The following is a 16,617-nucleotide window of genomic DNA, read 5'->3' on the forward strand; positions in this document are numbered from 1 at the left end:
TGCAGTTATGCGCCAGCCAAAGCAATTATCGATTTATCGATTTAATTTAACCAAATGGCCTACAGCCCTAGTTCATGTAATCCCTAGAGGAATTTATGTAAAGAGTAAAGTGTTGAAACGTTCTAAAATTATTAAGGATGCAGAGTAAAAAATCAGAGGCTTTGAATAAATAACTTAAATAAAATATCAAAAATATGGACAATTTTCAAAATTAACATTATTTTATAAAGTTGCCGCCTGAATGGCTTGCACCCCTGGTTAATGATTACGTTATTTTCGCCATCCCTGCGGTTTTACTTGCATTTCATTTTTGCGTTTGTTTACATCGCCGGGTATCAATAAATTGTGTTTGGTAGAAGTATGCGTTGGATTTACGCATGTTTTGTAATTGTATTGTGCGCGATAATCTTCTGCGAATACGTGGCCGACTTTGTCGTGCTACAAAACTGCAAATGGCCCGAAATACGCCGCAAGAAGTATGTAGATGATCCGCTGCGAACAATGGTCATAGCCGATCCCCATTTGCTTGGCCCTCATCGAGGCCATTGGATGGACAAGCTGTATAGGGAGTGGCATATGAAACGCTCTTTCCAAGCAGCCTCCAGGCTACTACAACCGGACGTTGTCTTTGTGCTGGGCGACCTATTCGACGAGGGCGACATGGTCAACGATAAGCACTTTGATAGCTACGTAGTGCGCTATCTACAGATGTTTAATCTACCTGCTGGCATACCGTTAATTAGCGTGGTGGGCAACCACGACGTGGGCTTCCACCACAGGTAAGTTATATGGAGTGCAAATCAACACAATCGACTTTTAACCTTCCATCTTCACCTCGGCAGGATGCATCCCTTCTTTACGTCGCGCTTCGAACACTATTTAAACTACTCCATGGTGCATTTGTACACCATTAAGCAAATACACTTTGTTATGATCAATTCCATGGCCATGGAGGCCGATGACTGCATGTTTTGCAATGAAGCAGAGCAAGCCCTGAAGACTATATCGAATACTCTGTTCTGCATGCAGCATCCGCATGTGGCGGAGTGTGCACGCACGCGTCGTCATCCTTATAGCCAGCCGATAATAATGCAGCATTTTCCCACGTATCGGATATCGGACAAGGTGTGTCGGGAGCACGACGCACCACACATAGAAGCCTTCAGAGAGCGGTATCATGTCCTCTCCAAAGAGGCGACCGACATGATAGGCGATCTGCTGAAGCCGAGGCTCGCCTTTGCCGGGCATTCGCACTACTATTGCCACAACATCAACCGATTGGGCATTGACGAGTATACGGTGTCCTCCTTTAGCTGGCGCAACAATGTGAATCCCAGTTTTATGCTGGTAAGCCCTTGCAGTTCTAGCACCCCCAAGATCAATGCCAAACCTGCTCGCTTTCAGGCCACCATTACGCCCGATGACTATGCGGTAAGCAGATGCAAAATGTTGCCGCAGCAATTCGTAATCAATAGCTACTTAAGTGCGGGCATTGCATGCCTGGTGCTCGTCGCCTGCCAGTTAAAAAAGTATTGGTGCAGCCGGAGGCTAACGGCATCGGAGACAGCCCATTTGAAGCAACATTAACTGGAGTATGAAATATTCATGATTTTGTGATTCTTGGCCAAAGTTTAGAGGCTTAAATTAAATTGTTGTTTAAATTGTAGAATACGCGCTCAATCGCCGAGTCTCATATCACTGGCAATGGCAAACTTGCTATATACCTACGTATATAATATATTTATTTAGTTAGTTATTAATCTTTTTATCACAGACATAATGCTTGAACAACAAACAAACAAAAATGCCAAAAGAAAATACAATTTAACTGGAATTCCACATAAACTAGAAGAAAATCGGTTTTCAATAAAGCTACAGATTCATAAATTCCTGTACCTGTGTGTGAATGGGTGTGTGTGTGTGTATATATGTATATATATTAGTGTGTGTGCGCCCCTCTGCAGATTTGTACTACTTACTAAACTAAAATTAGGCTCAAGTTAAACTAACTTATAGAATGTAGTAGGAGCTGCGACTCCCGTTGGTTCAGGAATTTGTCTTGAAGTTAACTTAAGTTGGCTTAGGCACCTGGTTCTGCTTTGTATTCATGTGCGGTTCAGCAGATTCGTCTGTTGCCGCTGCCGGCTGACGAAGCACTCCTTGGGCAGGAATCGATGGAGCACGGGCGATATGAGGTCCGCGTCGAGCGTCTTCACGTCCGTGGGCTTCGTCAGCAGCGACACAATGGAGCCGACCACAATGACTGTGGCCACGCCGATTGGGTTGATCCAGTGATACGACAGACGATAGAGTGGAAACACATCCTCCTCATCCACCCAGTTGTAGTCCGGCAGCGTTACATTCGTCGTACAGTGTGCCACGGACACGTTGAGCTTCTGCGAGTTGAGCTGGCCCGCTGCAATGGTGAACTGGGTGCCAAAGGATATCCAACCGGCCAGCAAGGCGCCTACGATGCCACCAACCGCTGTGCCCACATTGTTCGCCCACGGCACGAGCATGCCCAGGGTGAAGAGGCCAAAGGTGGTGCCCGCCGCAATGGCCGTCATGGAGGTGCAGATGCTCAGGACGCCACTCAGGTGCTCCAGCACTAGAACCAGGGACAGCGCAATCACGCCCAGCACTAGAATGCTGCCCTTGACCAAGATCGTGGAGGCGCGTTCGCTGGGCTGAATCTTGAAGCAGCCCCGCACAATGTCCTCCAATATGACCAGCGACGTGGAGTTGAGCACCACAGACAGCGAGCTCAAGGCGGCACCGAAGATGCCCGCAATGAAGAGACCAGCCATGCCAGAGAGATGCCCCACACTCTGCACCACGTACAGCGGCAGCAGCTGATCGTCGTGCGTGATGAGGCCTGCTGTGAGCGGGTCGCAGTCCTGGTACTTCTCGAAGATCAGCAGACCCACGTAGCAGCAAACTGAGACGAAGGCAGCCACGCCAATGGTGAATATGGCCATCGAGGCGCGCGCCTGCTTCAGCGACGGCAGCGACATATAGCGCTGCACCATGGTCTGGTTGACCGCATTGAAGGAGGTCCAATACGAGAAACCGCCAATGAGCACGCTCCACACGGTGTGCCGGACATAGGGCGATGGATTGATATTGGTGAAGATTAGGCGTTCACCCTTGGCGGCATCGTCGAACAACTTGTCCATTCCCTTGGCATAGAACGTGCCCAGGACAGCCACAGCGAGCACCGAGAGGAACATGACCAGCGTCTGCCAGGCATCCGTGTGGACGACGGCCTTGATGCCTCCCACAAAGGTATAGAAGACGCACACGATCACAATCACCGATGATATCACATGTAAATTGATGCCGGATACTGCGGGGAGAGATCGAGGGAGTGTTCAAGTATTTGCTTGAGATAAGCTGCTAGAGAAATTACCTACCTTGATTCAATGCAATAGCGGGCACATATACGATGAAAGGCAGAAAGAGTATCTGAGAAGGAATGAGTCATATGAGTCATAAGCATTGGATGCTTCGTACAGCTGTACTCACCTCATCCAGAATGAACATAAATGAAGCTATGCTACGTATCACCGAATGGAAGCGCATTTCTAGGTACTATAAATGGAAGAAATTTATACATATATGTATATATACAAAATCTATTTTAATTATTGCGGTAAAATAGTAAGATCTCAGTTTTTATAATAGAAGAAAGTCTGTCTCCAGTTCGTGACAAATTCGCATAATCACTGTTATTAAAATTAGATTTAGTAGCTATCCTATTGCCTATTGGTATTAGTGAATCTAACTAATTATAAGCCTTCAATAGATAATAGCATACAATATACCCTTAAGTCAAATAAGATGAAAATTCATAAAACACGCAACCTTGAACCAGTTGCCCCATACAAAAACCGGGAAGTAATTATCCTAACCCAATACACATCGACTCGAACAGCAGCTATAATATATAATAGAGTGTATGCGGGACAGAGACAGGGGAAGAGAGAGAGAATCTCTCATCTATGAGCAAAAAATAAAATACAAATAATAATTCCAAGTGGAGCGTGCAAAGTCCATTTCGGAACAACATTTGCTCAAGTCTTTGCCTTAATTAAAATGTGTCCGACAATTTCTCGACTTGGGTTACAAATTGGCCAAACATAAGGTTTCAATGCACAATGACAAATCAAATGAAAACCAGTAAGGAATGTTACAGTGCACCGACCACATAATACCCGTTTACGGTATAAAAACAGTCTCAGAGGGAGTCTGTAGAATTTTCACTGTGCAAATTAAGAACTCTAAGGACACAGTTTCTTTGATAACTTCAATTTTATACGAGTCACTAATAGCAAAGCCATCACATAGCCAATATACCCTGTTTGCCCCATTAATGAGCATTAAAAGTGGGATGCAAAATTAAAGCAAATAACTTTAATTTTCTTGCTTCACTAAAAATAGATTTGCTTTACATAAATATAAAAGAAATAAATAAATACCAAAAACATAACTAATCAATTTAATACTAAGTAATCAAATATTTAAACATTAATATTTGATAAGATTTGTATGATAAACTACGAACACTTGGACTCATATTTATACTTATGTTTATTGTTCTACTTTTACTTTATCTTCCAGTTCTATTTATAGCTATGCTTATATTTTATACTACTTCATCTATCGCCTGCTATGAGAAAATGGATATTGTAAATATTTATAGTGACAACAAGTATGCCCAATCAATAGGCTGTGTTCGTAGTATCACTAATTAAGTCCTATAACAAGAGTCTTATCGTTTGTGACTGTGATTCGACTTAACAGCTTAGTTTATACACTGTCTAAAAGTTTATGATTTGGAAAAAGATATAGATATATGTAGATGTATATACATATGTGTGCACATACCTCATAGGACGAGCCGACTTGCAGTACCGTAAAAACTGGTATATATATGTAGGCGACAGCTACGCCTTGTAACAGAATGGCTATGGCTATAAACCAGTATTGTGTGCCATAATTATATATCTCCGACGTGGTGCCCAGTATTGTGACGCCCGATACATAGCTGCAGATAAGAGAGATAAATGATAGATAGTGTTATATATAAGTATATACATATATCTATGCATATATCTCAGTTACCTGGCTATCAGACTCATGGCAACAGGAAAAACTTTCAATTGCCGCGATCCGAGCAAATACTCGCTCATCTTAGCCGAGCCAAAGTCCTGTCTACGCGGCTTATCAACGCTGACGGGCAAACTAGGCTCCACTTCCTCAATAGTTTTCTTAGATTTTCTAAATGAAAATGGAGTCGAATAGAATCAAGTAATACTATACTGATTTCACTAAATGGAAAATGATTATATTCAATAAATCTTACTTGTAACATCCGAAATAAATGCCCGTTCCAGTGGACAGCACAATCATGCCCAGAAATACTATATAGTCAATTTCACCGAATCTGTAGTTTTCCGCCTGTAAAAAAAAATATTTATTATTATTTATTTATTTACTTTCTTTTTTTTAGCGCATCCGTTAGATAATGTTGCGTTTTATCTCTAAATGTGACAGGCAATCGAAATAAATCAACATATTTTTGCCAGACTAACAATGTTTCGAATTTTTTCGTGGGTTTATTTAGCTAAACCTTTTATTATACATAGCTCACATAAATTGTTTACAAAAAAAAACTTTTAAAAATTTGATAAAAACCAGACAGTCTTGGCTTTAGTTAATAAGTCGAATACAACCTTATAAAATATATAGCTATTATTAATTTTTAAGAATTTTAAACATACATACATATATATATTTAATGGAATGAATATCATTTTAGACAATTTCAACAAATTTTAATGAAGCTTAAAAAAACTTGTTTCACAAAATTTTAAATCATTTTAGACAATTTCTTAAATGTTTCTTTCGATTGTTGTGGTCCCGAATAAACTTATTGATTATATATAATTAAAATCTTATTTAATGCTATAAATTATTCACTGCAAAACTGTTTTCCGATTCTGTTTAGTAATTGCTAATTAATTTGTCATTTATGTATACGCATTATAATTTGCAAGAATATACATCAAGCTATTAAGAAACAGCTCGCATAATAAATCTGTTTTGCATTAACACAACTATACTAACGCTAAATAGGGCAAAGCTCGTTAATACGCTGGCTAAACTGCTAAAACTTATCTTGTAGACTTTTTTTTTTAGTAAATACAAAAGCCTTCTCAATGGGCCAGTATGACAAGCGGTCTCTACGGGGGGAGACTTTAAACTTTTACGCAACGAACGTCAAAAAAACTTTATCACAATTTTGAACTTTGAAACGGACGCAGTTCAGACTGATATATATGTATGTACTTGTGTATATAGATATAAATATGTAAATATATACATATGTATATTTCACAAAAATTGGGGAATGACCTTTAAGCTAACGCGCTAACCGGTCTTATGTCGTTCACTTACCGTTTCCATGTTGATATTCCCTTTATTCTTTACCGGTTGAAAATCGAAAGCAAAACAAATGAACACAACAAAAAACACCAACAACAACAAGAGTTTACACGAAATGCCGCTAACAACAACAACTACGAAAACAGTGCGTCGCTGACGAAGAATCCACACACAACGAAGGGGAAAAGAGCGGCAGAGAGAGTGAGAAGTGAGACAGCGACTGTGAGAATGCAATATAGAAAAGTTCAACGCAGTGCAATGAAATGGGTTTTATTTTTCATGCATGTAATATTCCATGTAATTTGGCACTTCATAGATTTAAAATCAAAGTGATATCAGTTTTTGTACTTTATCGAAAACGAAACGACAATTAGAAAGTTGTGTTCTGTGCAGCTATTTGGGCAATTCTTTCAAAAGCTAAAAATCGAGACACGACACGCGTCACCCGCAGCGATGCCGATACCAAATTCGATTCCACGAGCCGAGCTGAGTGCGCCAAAAAAATAAAACGAAGCAACAATAACCAAAGACAACCGTTAACAGCGTACGCACGTCGCCCAGTCCCGAATTGCACTGAGACCGAGTGCCGAGCGTTTGTGTTTGGTTTGAGGGCGCACAGCGCACAAAAGCTCACTCTCTCCCTGCCCACTTGAGAGTGAATGGTATGAGTACATGGGCATGTGTGTATGTGTGTGCGTATGAACGTTGGCTAAGCACATCAGTGTTACAAGTTGACATAAAAGCTTTGCCAGCAAGAGAATTTGTAAGAGCGAGAGTGAGAGAGCAAGAGCGTGTGCGATTGATCGTCATTAAAGAACAGATGCACTTTGATAACGGTGCATTCTAAAAGAGATTGGAGAGTGGACTTTAACATGTCATACAATGTATATGGATAAGAGTTTTTGTGTTTGCGCGTGTATATGCAAGGAAAGTGAATTTGTTTGCCGACAGAAGTGCATTAAGCTGATAACAATGAAGTTAACTTTCGGTACTTATTACTATTAAATATTAGAAGTGAATGAATAAATAGCTGAAAATTCACTACAAGTTCACAGTTCCCTAACGGATATTCTTGCATTAGTAACGCCATTATTGTTCTATGCATGTAGATACCTCGTTATTGCAGCTATGCGTTTCAATAGAGAGATATGAACAGACGAGCGATTGATGGACTTTTTGCACTTGTCACCTGTGGTCGCTTTGAGTATTACCCATTTGGTTGGTAGTGTTCCAATGCCACCTGGCAGAGCCATTCCACAGCGGAACGAGTGTAAAACGCAACTGGCCGCAATGCTAGACGTTTGACAGTTGTAGCCCGTTTGCAATCGCAGTCGCAGTAGCAGTCGCATTCGTATTTCCATTTCCATTTGAGCAGCAGACAAATGAGTAATTAGATTAAGCATACGACGCTTTGGCCGTGCAGCTTCGAGCCAAGCCATAGGCAGTTGGAACGCGCAGCTGTCAACTGAATTCACTCACAGTTATTTTCTCGATATCGTATTGTGTTTTTTACTGCCAGATTCCATCAGTTGCATAAGCAGCTAGCGAAGTCATGAGCAAGAGCAACAGCAAACTCACATTCAAGCGGCACTCCAAGAGCAATCTCGCCGACTATGAGCGAATGCAGCTGCCAGCTGCAGCTCCAAATACCACAGCCGCAGCAGCTCCCACTTTTGCTCAAATGGACAAAATGCAGCTGAAGCTGAGTGCGAGCAAAATAAAGCTACAAGGAGCTGGTGTACAGGAGAAGCAGCCAGAGCAGGTGCAACAGGCGCAGCAGGTGGAGCAGCAGCTGATGCTGCTGGAGCTGGATGCACTGCGTCGCAAGTCGGCGCCACAGCTGCTCAGCTTCAGCATCGCACCTGCTCAACTAGCTGGAGCAGCTGCTACTAGCCAGGCAGTGGTGCCACGCCTGCCCGCCTACGATTCGCGCAAGTGCATCCGACGCTCACGCACGGAGCTGCTGGTCACCGATAGCCACAGTGATCCGAGCACCAGCAGCCTAACGAGTTCCACTTCACCTGAATCCCTGCTGGACAACGTGTTGAGTGAGGCGTCGGCGGCATCTGTGCCAAGCACCAGCAGCGCAAGTGATGTAACTGTGGCACCAACCCCGCCTCCTCCGCCACCTCCTCCCTTACCACCGCCGCCTTCTAAGCTTCGATCTTCTATAATTCCGCCCCAGCCCAGGCGTCTGCTGAACCTCAAATCCTCGCCAGAGCTGCGCGTCTCCCCACCCACACCCGATCTAGAGGTCAACAGCCTGCTGCTTCCATCAGCTGCTGCCAGTGATTACTATGAGACCGCCTCCCAAATCTCGCGCAGCTATACGCCCTCTCCAGCTGGCACGCCCCAGATCTCACCCTCCTCCAGCTTGAATCTGCCAGGTCAAGCAACCAATTACGTGAATATCATTTATCCCGAGGATCTGAAATGCGCCATCTGCATGGACGTCTTCACGGATCCGCGTACCCTGCACTGCCTGCATTCCTTCTGCCTGCAGTGCTTGGTCAATGCGAATCTTCGAGAGGAGGCACTCTGGGAAGAGCACTCCAGCTATAGTCTACTCCCCTCCACGCCGGACACGGCCAACGAACTGGCCACCATCGCACCAGCGAGGCAGCGGGGCAGCAAGAAGTCCTTGGATCGATTGGCACTGAGGGTAGCTAGAATCGGATTAGGATGCTCTCTACAGACTTCAGTTAACTATTGCTCCCATTCCAGGGCAAACGCTCGACTTCCGCCTGTTCCTCCAGCATGCGCTTGAACAACAGCTTCGCCAGCGATCCAGAACCTGTGCGTAGCATACGCTGCCACAGCTGCCAGTTCGTCACGGAGCTGCCAGCCCTGGGTGGAGTGCGACAGCTGCCACAGAACTTTCTGCTAGTGCGACGCATTGAGGCACTGCGTCTGCAGGCGGGCGAGGATGTCATCTCGAAAGTCTGGTGTTCTCTTTGCAGTGAGGAAATTAATGTAAGAATGTGAAAAACTCCTAGAATCGCGGTAGCAGAGGGTGTAAGAGAGAGAGAGAGAGAGAGGTAGACAGAATGAGAGTGAGCGACAGAGAAATAGAGATTAGTTCGCAAGAGGAAAGTGAAATATCGGGCTCTACCTCTATCTCTCTCTCTCGCTTTGTCTTTCCCTCAGGTAGTCGACATAGCAGAATCATAGTCATTATAGATGGACTTCCCTGATATCCCTGCCAGGCATAGTAATGGTAGTTAGACAGATTGTAATGCCATTTGGTGGCCATGTGGTAGCTCAATAAATTTTCCCTTTTCGTCTATCCTTGTAAAGGCCACATACCACTGCATCAGCTGCACTCTCAATCTCTGCTCGCTGTGCAAGGAAGCCCACGAGCGTCAGCGCAGCACCTCGAATCATCACATGCGGAACATACTGGAGCTGCGACGGGCACGCAAGCAGAAGCAGCAACAATTTGGATTGGGCGATAGTCGCCAGGTGCTGCTCAAGTGTGGACTGCATGGGTTCGAGCTGAAGTCCTTCTGCATACCCTGCCAGCAGGTGAGTCCCTGTGGTCAATGACAGTCGAGGCACTTTGTAAGATCTGCGTGAATCGTTTCAGCTCGCTTGTCCGGATTGCTTGGTGCTGCAGCATCGCAACCATCGCCACGAGACGGTGGCCAAGGCCATGAGTCAACTGCAGATGGCCAAGAAGCTAAGTGATGCCACGGAGCAGACGCGTCCGCTCTGCCAATATGCGGAGCACTCGATCGAGCGACTGCGCGAGATCACGCGCAGCATCAATGCGAGATGCGATGACATTCAGGCCCAGGTGGAGAGCTATATGAATCGCTACTTTGAGGCACTGCAGGCACATCGCAACACGCTGCTGCAGCAAGTCAATCGAGCCAGGGAGTCCAAGGTGGAGCTGATCATCAACCAGCAGCTTGAATTAGGTGAGAAGCCAATGGGGTCAGAGTAGGGGCAAATGCAAGGGAAGAAAGTCCTGATTAGAGAGTAGCCTAAGGTGGGCTAGCTGTCTTACAAGAACACCACAGAAAATGGCTAAGAAATCTGAAATTCCCTTAACATCTGCACCTAATCTCATACTGATCTTCTAGAGAAACGCACGCAACAGGCCATGGAAGCGATACGATTTGGCCAGGAACTCTCGGAAATTGGGGCCGATGTTGAGATACTAAGTTTTGCACGCATTCTATTGAAACGCTTCGAGTACTGTCAACAGTTCAAGCCGCCCGTCGATCCCAAGGTGTGTATGTCATAGGATAGACCCAATATAGTTAAATAAATAAATAGAGTAGGTCTAGTAACTAAACCAACTCTAAAAGCAAACAAGGGTAGCTACCCTAAAGAGCTGCTAGCAAGGCATATATTTTTTGATTTGTAGCAACTGTACCTACGCGTACCTCTAGCATGTGCTCGGTACAGTCTCGCCGGTACAGTCCCGTCGGACCTCCTTATAGCATCCCTAGTTATTTTCAACTATCTGTATCTAATGGCAATCCCTTACAGATCTCCGATTCGCTGCACTTTCTATCCAAAATCCGCGCGCCGGGCACTAAGGAACAGCACGATATACCTCTATACGGCATTATAACAATGCAAACGGTCGAACCGTCGCTGTGCACCCTGCAATGGGAGGGCTTTTCACAGCTGCGTCTGCATCGGAGGGTAGATCTGCAATTGCTCACGCGCGATGCAGATGGCGTGGCGCTGTGTCATGGCGGATTGGAGATCAATTGCATGATTAAGTACAAGGATGCGAATGTGAAGTACCTGCCCGTCGAGGTGTCCGATCATCGCGATGGCACCTACAGCATCTCCTTCACGCCCGACACGCAGGGCACCCTAATTCTGATGGTCTCCATCAATGATCGGCCCATCAAGGGCAGTCCCTACACCTTTCACTCGCGTCAGGTACGTCCGCATACTGGAATCTACCACTGTTGCGCCTTCTGTTCCAGCAAGGGCAACAAGAGTGTCAAATGCTCCTGCGAGGGACGCATGCCCGGCTACAGCGGCTGCGGCCATGGCCATGCAGGGCATCCAGGACGCCGACATTGGTCATGCTGTGGCAATGTCCTGGAGAACTCCGAGTGCAGCGTGGCCAACAAGCTGCTCAATTCCTAGAGTGCCCAGTTTCTGCAATCCTGTGAATCCTCAATTCCACCACAAAGAATAGCGGCTTCATTGATTTTCCGTTTACTCAAAATGTTGTAGTTCATGTTTATTTGTTGGATTTGGATGATAAAAATACATAATTTTTAAGTATATTATGCTGAGAAAATATATTCGTGAATAATAAAATCCTGGTGCGACACTTAGTCTTCGTTGTCCGAATACCAAGAGAGCCTCTCCTCGTAGAAGCGAATTACCATTTGGGGTATCTTGACGTTGGCCACCGTCGATGGCACCATCTCCGCCTGGTCGACGCCCTTGAATTGGATAAGGAATGTTAGCCGACCATTATTATCGGAGGCGCCCAATATTTTTTCAGCTTCCAGGCCACGATCGAAGCCAGTGCCACCGGCGGGTACCAGATCACCACCATCATCTGAATCGACGCGCTTTGCTTTATTACTCGCGGGTGCAGCTAAAACATAGTAATTGATATTAGTCAATTATAATATATACATACATATTGAATAATTTGTGCATATACATATATTGTATTATCTGTACACAACACTGCCTACCTGGTTCCTCGGACTTTCGCTTGCCACCGGCGCTACCAGCAGCGCCGCCGCCAGTACTGCTGTTGTTGGTAGTTGTTGTACTGGTGCGTCCCGTCTCTTTGACCTTGGCACTGCTGCCTGGTCGATCTTTTTTTGAGCTGGTCGAATTTGTAGATGCTGCATTGGCCTGCCAAACACGCATCATATAATCAACTTGCGAAAACAGCACCACTTATTTTTCACACACTACTTACCTCATCTTTGCGACTCAGCTCATATTGTTGTATCAGATCCTGGCAGTCCAGGTTTCCTTCCGGCTCCCAAGTGTTTTCAGTCTCTGGATAACCCTTCCACTTAAGATAGTATTCCACCTATGAATGTGTATTACAGCGAGTAAATTATTTCACAATTCTCTTTCCATTGCAACGTTATACAAACCTTTCCCTTGCGCACACGACGATCTAAAATTTTTTCCACTGCATATTCCTCCTCCTCCTCCTCTTCAGCGCCAGAAGATGGATTGTTGCTCTCAGGATTATCAGCCTTCTTGCCCATTTTATATGTGTATGTATGTGATTTTTACTCTAAAGCTGTACCATGGAAAATATAGAAGCGCGCATGTACATATGCATATGTGTAGTTACAATTGTATGTATGTATGTATATATATATATATATATATATATATATATGTATGTACGGCCGAAAAATAACAATGTGCCAAAATGTGCAGAAAATCGAAATAGACCACGCGCACGCTTACCAAGAAACTTTTAATTTTAATTTAACTTTTACCAAATAGTTTTACACTTCTTTCTTAATATTATTACAGCGACATACTAAATAACTCAAAATACGTAGAAAAATGCGCGTCTCGACAAATTATGCCGCCGCTCAGTTAGAAATAGAATACGGTAGATTCGGCGTCTAGTCGACTTTTGCGTGAATGCTCACATGTGAATGGCAAAATGTTATAGGGCGCTGCGAATGGCAACTCTGTTGACGCAAATTATTTGCGCCAAATTCTTTTTATTATCGGCGAGAAATTGAAGTCACGAATTGAAATAAAAATGCCAAAAATCAAGAAGGCTGAAAGAAAATCATCATCCGACAGCGACAGCGGTCCGGACGATGTAAGTTATACATGATTTTATGAAATGACACACTTATATTTCAAGTGCACCCGCAAACTAAAAATTGCAGCGTAATCCACCGCCGAGCAAAAAGTCAAAGGAGGGCGCCGATGTTAAATCAAATAAGAATGATAGTGGAGATGACAGTGGCACCACCACATGGACTCTAGAGGGCATGCGTCAAGTGCGCATTAACGAGTTTCGTGGCCGTAAAATGGTTGACATACGCGAGCACTATGAGAAGGAGGGAAAAGTCTTGCCGGGCAAGAAAGGCATTTCACTGACGCTTTCACAGTGGAAAAAATTACTAGCAGTAGCTGATGATGTTACTCGTGCTCTTGAGAAATGAGGGCAAATTAACGAAAACAACAAATAACAATTAGTACTTAGCAGCTTTGTATATTTAAATAAATTACACTCGAATAAACATGGATCTTAAGAATACTTATGTAGTTCTAGAGAGACTGGATTAGTTGTATATTTTAGAAGTACACAGCGAGTAAAACTATAATGGTTATTAATATAAGAAACGGCAACCAGGTCTTGACGAAGCCGCAAAAGTTCACATATTGTCCACAAAGGAACATCCAGAAGCATAAAATAATCATATTCCAGCTGGTGCGATTCAAGTAGCGCATATTGCAAAGCGCTGTGGCCACATGCGAGTGGCAATTATCACAGAAGAGATTATGCATACGAGTGCCATAGAGTACCGAGGCCTTGGTGACGCCCTCATCCCAGGCATAGGAGCCGCCTTCGACATTTTTCGGATGCAAGCGCATATAGCGTGTGGGACGCCCGAATGCCATATTATCCTCGGTGACCAGATACGGTCCAGCGAAGTCCCGAATAACTCCATTGCTCATACAAATTCCCATGTGCCCGATGAATGGTAATATCCAGGTCAGCACTGGTATCGGGGTCCAAACAATGCAATATGGATAACGATCTGAAGTCCGATCGATGGGGGGCAATCGCTGCGGCATTGGCTCATCGGCACCACCCATTGCTCGTTCAATGTCTTCCTGTGGCTGCGTCTCGCTGGACTGCGACATATTAAAAGAATGTACGAGAAAAAGCAATCAACCAGTACGGCTCATTAAATGATTGCGCTGATATCAATACCAATTTTCCGATTGTGATAAAGGGCTGATAATGTTGGAAAACTCACAAACTCTCACAAATTTATTCACATACACATACAAATATGTTTGTTTACAATTCTCACGTGTTATCGAAAACGTATCGATATTGCTTTAAATATCTCTGAAACAGCTGACTTTGCTACAGGTCAAGTTGCCTATAACGAATATAAACTACTCATCAGAATTGAGGTCAGATGTCGCAAGGTCGTTCAAATATATAACTGCTAGAAAGTTGATAAGTGTTGAAACGTAGGAATGGTCTAGAAAGCCAATTAAGCTGCGACAGGCGTTTGATTTTAATACATTATAAAGGTTTCAAATAGTACTGAAAGTAGAGCGCAGCATACATACATACATATTTATCGCTGCAATTGGACCATTTGGAAAGAATAGAACAATGACGCAGGTGTTCATAAACGGAGCCACAGATGCAGCCAATGTGCGGGAGCATGACAGCCTAGGTGCCAAAGAGACTTGATAATTTAAATACTAAATATATGCATAGCTAAAAATGTAATACTTTTCCGTTACAGATGCCTCTATACAGGAGCTGATTCGTGCTGCTGCAGAGGCACGCAATCACGCCTACTGCCCATACAGTAATTTTGCAGTGGGCGCTGCGATACGAACGAGTGACGGCTCCATTTACACTGGCTGCAATATCGAAAATGGCGCCTATGCAGTCAGCATATGTGCGGAAAGAACGGCGGCAGTGAAAGCCCTAAGGTAAGTGTGATATTTATATAACCACCCAGAGATGTCCCAATAAGAAACCGTTACTTTCAGTGAGGGCAAACGTCAGTTTGTGGCCTGCGCGGTTGTGGCGCAGCAGGACAATGGCTTTACAACGCCCTGTGGTGTCTGTCGACAGTTTCTAGCCGAATTCGCCAGCAATGGCCGGGATATAGCCCTGTACGCCGCAAAGCCAACCAACCTACCGCTCCGTGTCCTCTGCACCAGCGTGCTGCAGCTGCTGCCAAACGGCTTCAGCTTATCCAGTAGCAAGTGAAACGCATACTTTCAACGATTTCATACCATGTGCAATATTTTATGTGAACAACATTACTACTAGATGTTTATGCCCTATGAATTACTTTGTGTGAATACCCACATTTGAAGCGAGTTGCAACTGTGAAGCAACCCTCTTCTAATGTCTTATGTACCATTACAATACATTCGCAGTCAAACATCCATTGGCACTTATACAGAAACACCCGCTCTTGTAGTTTTCTCTCTATGTCTGTATGTATTTGTTATGGTCTATCGCGCTCTCTCCGAACAGGCCGTTATCAACGGCTAGCAGCTAAATGCCTACATATGTGTGTATTTTTATTGACTAGCTCAAAACAAGCGGACGAGAAGTACTGTCCATTTGCCATTGGACATTCGTGAGCAAGACACGGACCCGCACGCAAAAAACATATTTTTCTGGCTAACAACTGAAATAATTTATAAATAACAACCGTCGCCCCCGCCAACGCCAACGAATCAAAACTAATTTCTGTACAAATTATGTCGCATCTATTGAATAGCTTGGCACAGCCCGAGGTTGAGGAGACCATCTTACCCTACGGCGATTTGGGTAAGTGGTGATCTATTCGTAGCTGTTGACGTATGCATAGACTGTGACGTATTGATAGCCTATGACGTATCGCCTTCTTTACGCAGATGCAACGGCTCAGGAGCTCTTACGTGCCGCCCACCAGGTGCGCCAGCGCGCCTATGCGCCGTATAGCAAATTCAAAGTGGGCGCCGCCTTTCGTGCCAAAGAAAACAGCCAGCAGGTATTTACCGGCTGCAATGTGGAGAATGCTGCTTTTACGCCGACATCGTGCGCCGAGCGTACGGCCATCACCAAGGCCGTCAGCGAGGGCTATCGCCAGTTCTCCGCCGGTGCGGTGGTCGCCTATAAGCCAAATGAGTTTGTCTCGCCCTGTGGCGTGTGTCGTCAGTTTATCAGAGAATTTGCGGGCGCCACTGATTTACTCATCTATATAGGCCAGGCCAATGACACACGGTCGCCGCAGGAGCAACAGGAGGAGCCTTTCCGCAATGACGATCCAATCCTTTGTACATCGATCTTCAACCTATTACCCCGCAGTTTCCACACCTACAAAGAGAACTAGACAAATTGCAAGATAGTACCAATTATGTTGTACAATATTTTTTATTAAATGCAATAAACACTCTAACTTTATTTAATAGAAACTAAAGTTTTTATTTTAGTTTAGC

The 16,617-nt window shown here is 44.3% G+C and overlaps 8 protein-coding genes across 10 annotated transcripts; 5 read left to right on the plus strand and 3 right to left on the minus strand.

The window, feature by feature from the left end:
- The first annotated feature begins 207 nt into the window (after positions 1-207).
- On the plus strand, positions 208-1,669 carry PGAP5 (Per1-like protein PGAP5). Its single transcript, XM_018098750.3, has 3 exons — positions 208-779; positions 843-1,347; positions 1,405-1,669. Exons 1-3 carry the CDS (start codon positions 361-363, stop codon positions 1,585-1,587), a joined length of 1,107 nt encoding a protein of 368 aa, XP_017954239.1. The 5' UTR covers positions 208-360; the 3' UTR covers positions 1,588-1,669.
- Positions 1,670-1,735: 66 nt separating this feature from the next.
- On the minus strand, positions 1,736-7,066 carry SLC5A11 (Sodium/solute co-transporter-like 5A11). The gene is made up of 7 exons (XM_018098728.3): positions 6,460-7,066; positions 5,366-5,460; positions 5,125-5,280; positions 4,888-5,047; positions 3,526-3,591; positions 3,414-3,465; positions 1,736-3,346 (listed from the first exon to the last, which is right to left on the minus strand). The coding sequence occupies exons 1-7, from the start codon at positions 6,466-6,468 to the stop codon at positions 2,106-2,108; spliced, it is 1,779 nt and encodes a 592-aa protein (XP_017954217.1). The 5' UTR covers positions 6,469-7,066; the 3' UTR covers positions 1,736-2,105.
- Positions 7,067-7,611: 545 nt separating this feature from the next.
- LOC108649704 (E3 ubiquitin-protein ligase TRIM45) lies at positions 7,612-11,739 on the plus strand. The gene is made up of 6 exons (XM_018098726.3): positions 7,612-9,109; positions 9,172-9,420; positions 9,745-9,972; positions 10,034-10,367; positions 10,533-10,681; positions 10,945-11,739. Exons 1-6 carry the CDS (start codon positions 8,000-8,002, stop codon positions 11,560-11,562), a joined length of 2,688 nt encoding a protein of 895 aa, XP_017954215.1. The 5' UTR covers positions 7,612-7,999; the 3' UTR covers positions 11,563-11,739.
- On the minus strand, positions 11,627-13,028 carry Su(var)205 (Suppressor of variegation 205). 2 transcript variants are annotated; one of them, XM_030382729.2, is made up of 5 exons: positions 12,871-13,028; positions 12,546-12,697; positions 12,362-12,478; positions 12,120-12,294; positions 11,627-12,025 (listed from the first exon to the last, which is right to left on the minus strand). In XM_030382729.2, the coding sequence occupies exons 2-5, from the start codon at positions 12,660-12,662 to the stop codon at positions 11,754-11,756; spliced, it is 681 nt and encodes a 226-aa protein (XP_030238589.1). In that variant the 5' UTR covers positions 12,663-12,697; positions 12,871-13,028; the 3' UTR covers positions 11,627-11,753. The 2 variants fall into 2 exon arrangements, with proteins under 2 accessions (XP_030238589.1, XP_017954237.1); XM_018098748.2 differs by having other exon boundaries at positions 12,129-12,294; positions 12,871-13,026.
- Positions 13,029-13,087: 59 nt separating this feature from the next.
- Positions 13,088-13,679, plus strand: Ssb-c31a (single stranded-binding protein c31A). The gene is made up of 2 exons (XM_018098756.3): positions 13,088-13,240; positions 13,311-13,679. The coding sequence occupies exons 1-2, from the start codon at positions 13,178-13,180 to the stop codon at positions 13,587-13,589; spliced, it is 342 nt and encodes a 113-aa protein (XP_017954245.1). The 5' UTR covers positions 13,088-13,177; the 3' UTR covers positions 13,590-13,679.
- LOC108649723 (transmembrane protein 222) lies at positions 13,620-14,507 on the minus strand. 2 transcript variants are annotated; one of them, XM_089257883.1, is made up of 2 exons: positions 14,366-14,507; positions 13,620-14,286 (listed from the first exon to the last, which is right to left on the minus strand). In XM_089257883.1, exon 2 carries the CDS (start codon positions 14,245-14,247, stop codon positions 13,723-13,725), a length of 525 nt encoding a protein of 174 aa, XP_089114009.1. In that variant the 5' UTR covers positions 14,248-14,286; positions 14,366-14,507; the 3' UTR covers positions 13,620-13,722. The 2 variants fall into 2 exon arrangements, with proteins under 2 accessions (XP_089114009.1, XP_089114008.1); XM_089257882.1 differs by having other exon boundaries at positions 13,620-14,496.
- A 56-nt stretch (positions 14,508-14,563) lies between these two features.
- Positions 14,564-15,574, plus strand: LOC108649725 (uncharacterized). Its single transcript, XM_018098753.3, has 3 exons — positions 14,564-14,846; positions 14,919-15,111; positions 15,172-15,574. Exons 1-3 carry the CDS (start codon positions 14,783-14,785, stop codon positions 15,392-15,394), a joined length of 480 nt encoding a protein of 159 aa, XP_017954242.1. The 5' UTR covers positions 14,564-14,782; the 3' UTR covers positions 15,395-15,574.
- A 128-nt stretch (positions 15,575-15,702) lies between these two features.
- Positions 15,703-16,516, plus strand: LOC108649724 (uncharacterized). Its single transcript, XM_018098752.3, has 2 exons — positions 15,703-15,967; positions 16,054-16,516. Exons 1-2 carry the CDS (start codon positions 15,898-15,900, stop codon positions 16,509-16,511), a joined length of 528 nt encoding a protein of 175 aa, XP_017954241.1. The 5' UTR covers positions 15,703-15,897; the 3' UTR covers positions 16,512-16,516.
- Positions 16,517-16,617: the final 101 nt, after the last annotated feature.

The sequence above is a fragment of the Drosophila navojoa genome, chromosome 3 (assembly GCF_054131105.1).
Source record: "Drosophila navojoa isolate 15081-1374.11 chromosome 3, UAZ_NAV_1.0, whole genome shotgun sequence".
In the NCBI taxonomy this organism is placed as follows: Eukaryota; Metazoa; Arthropoda; class Insecta; order Diptera; family Drosophilidae; genus Drosophila; species Drosophila navojoa.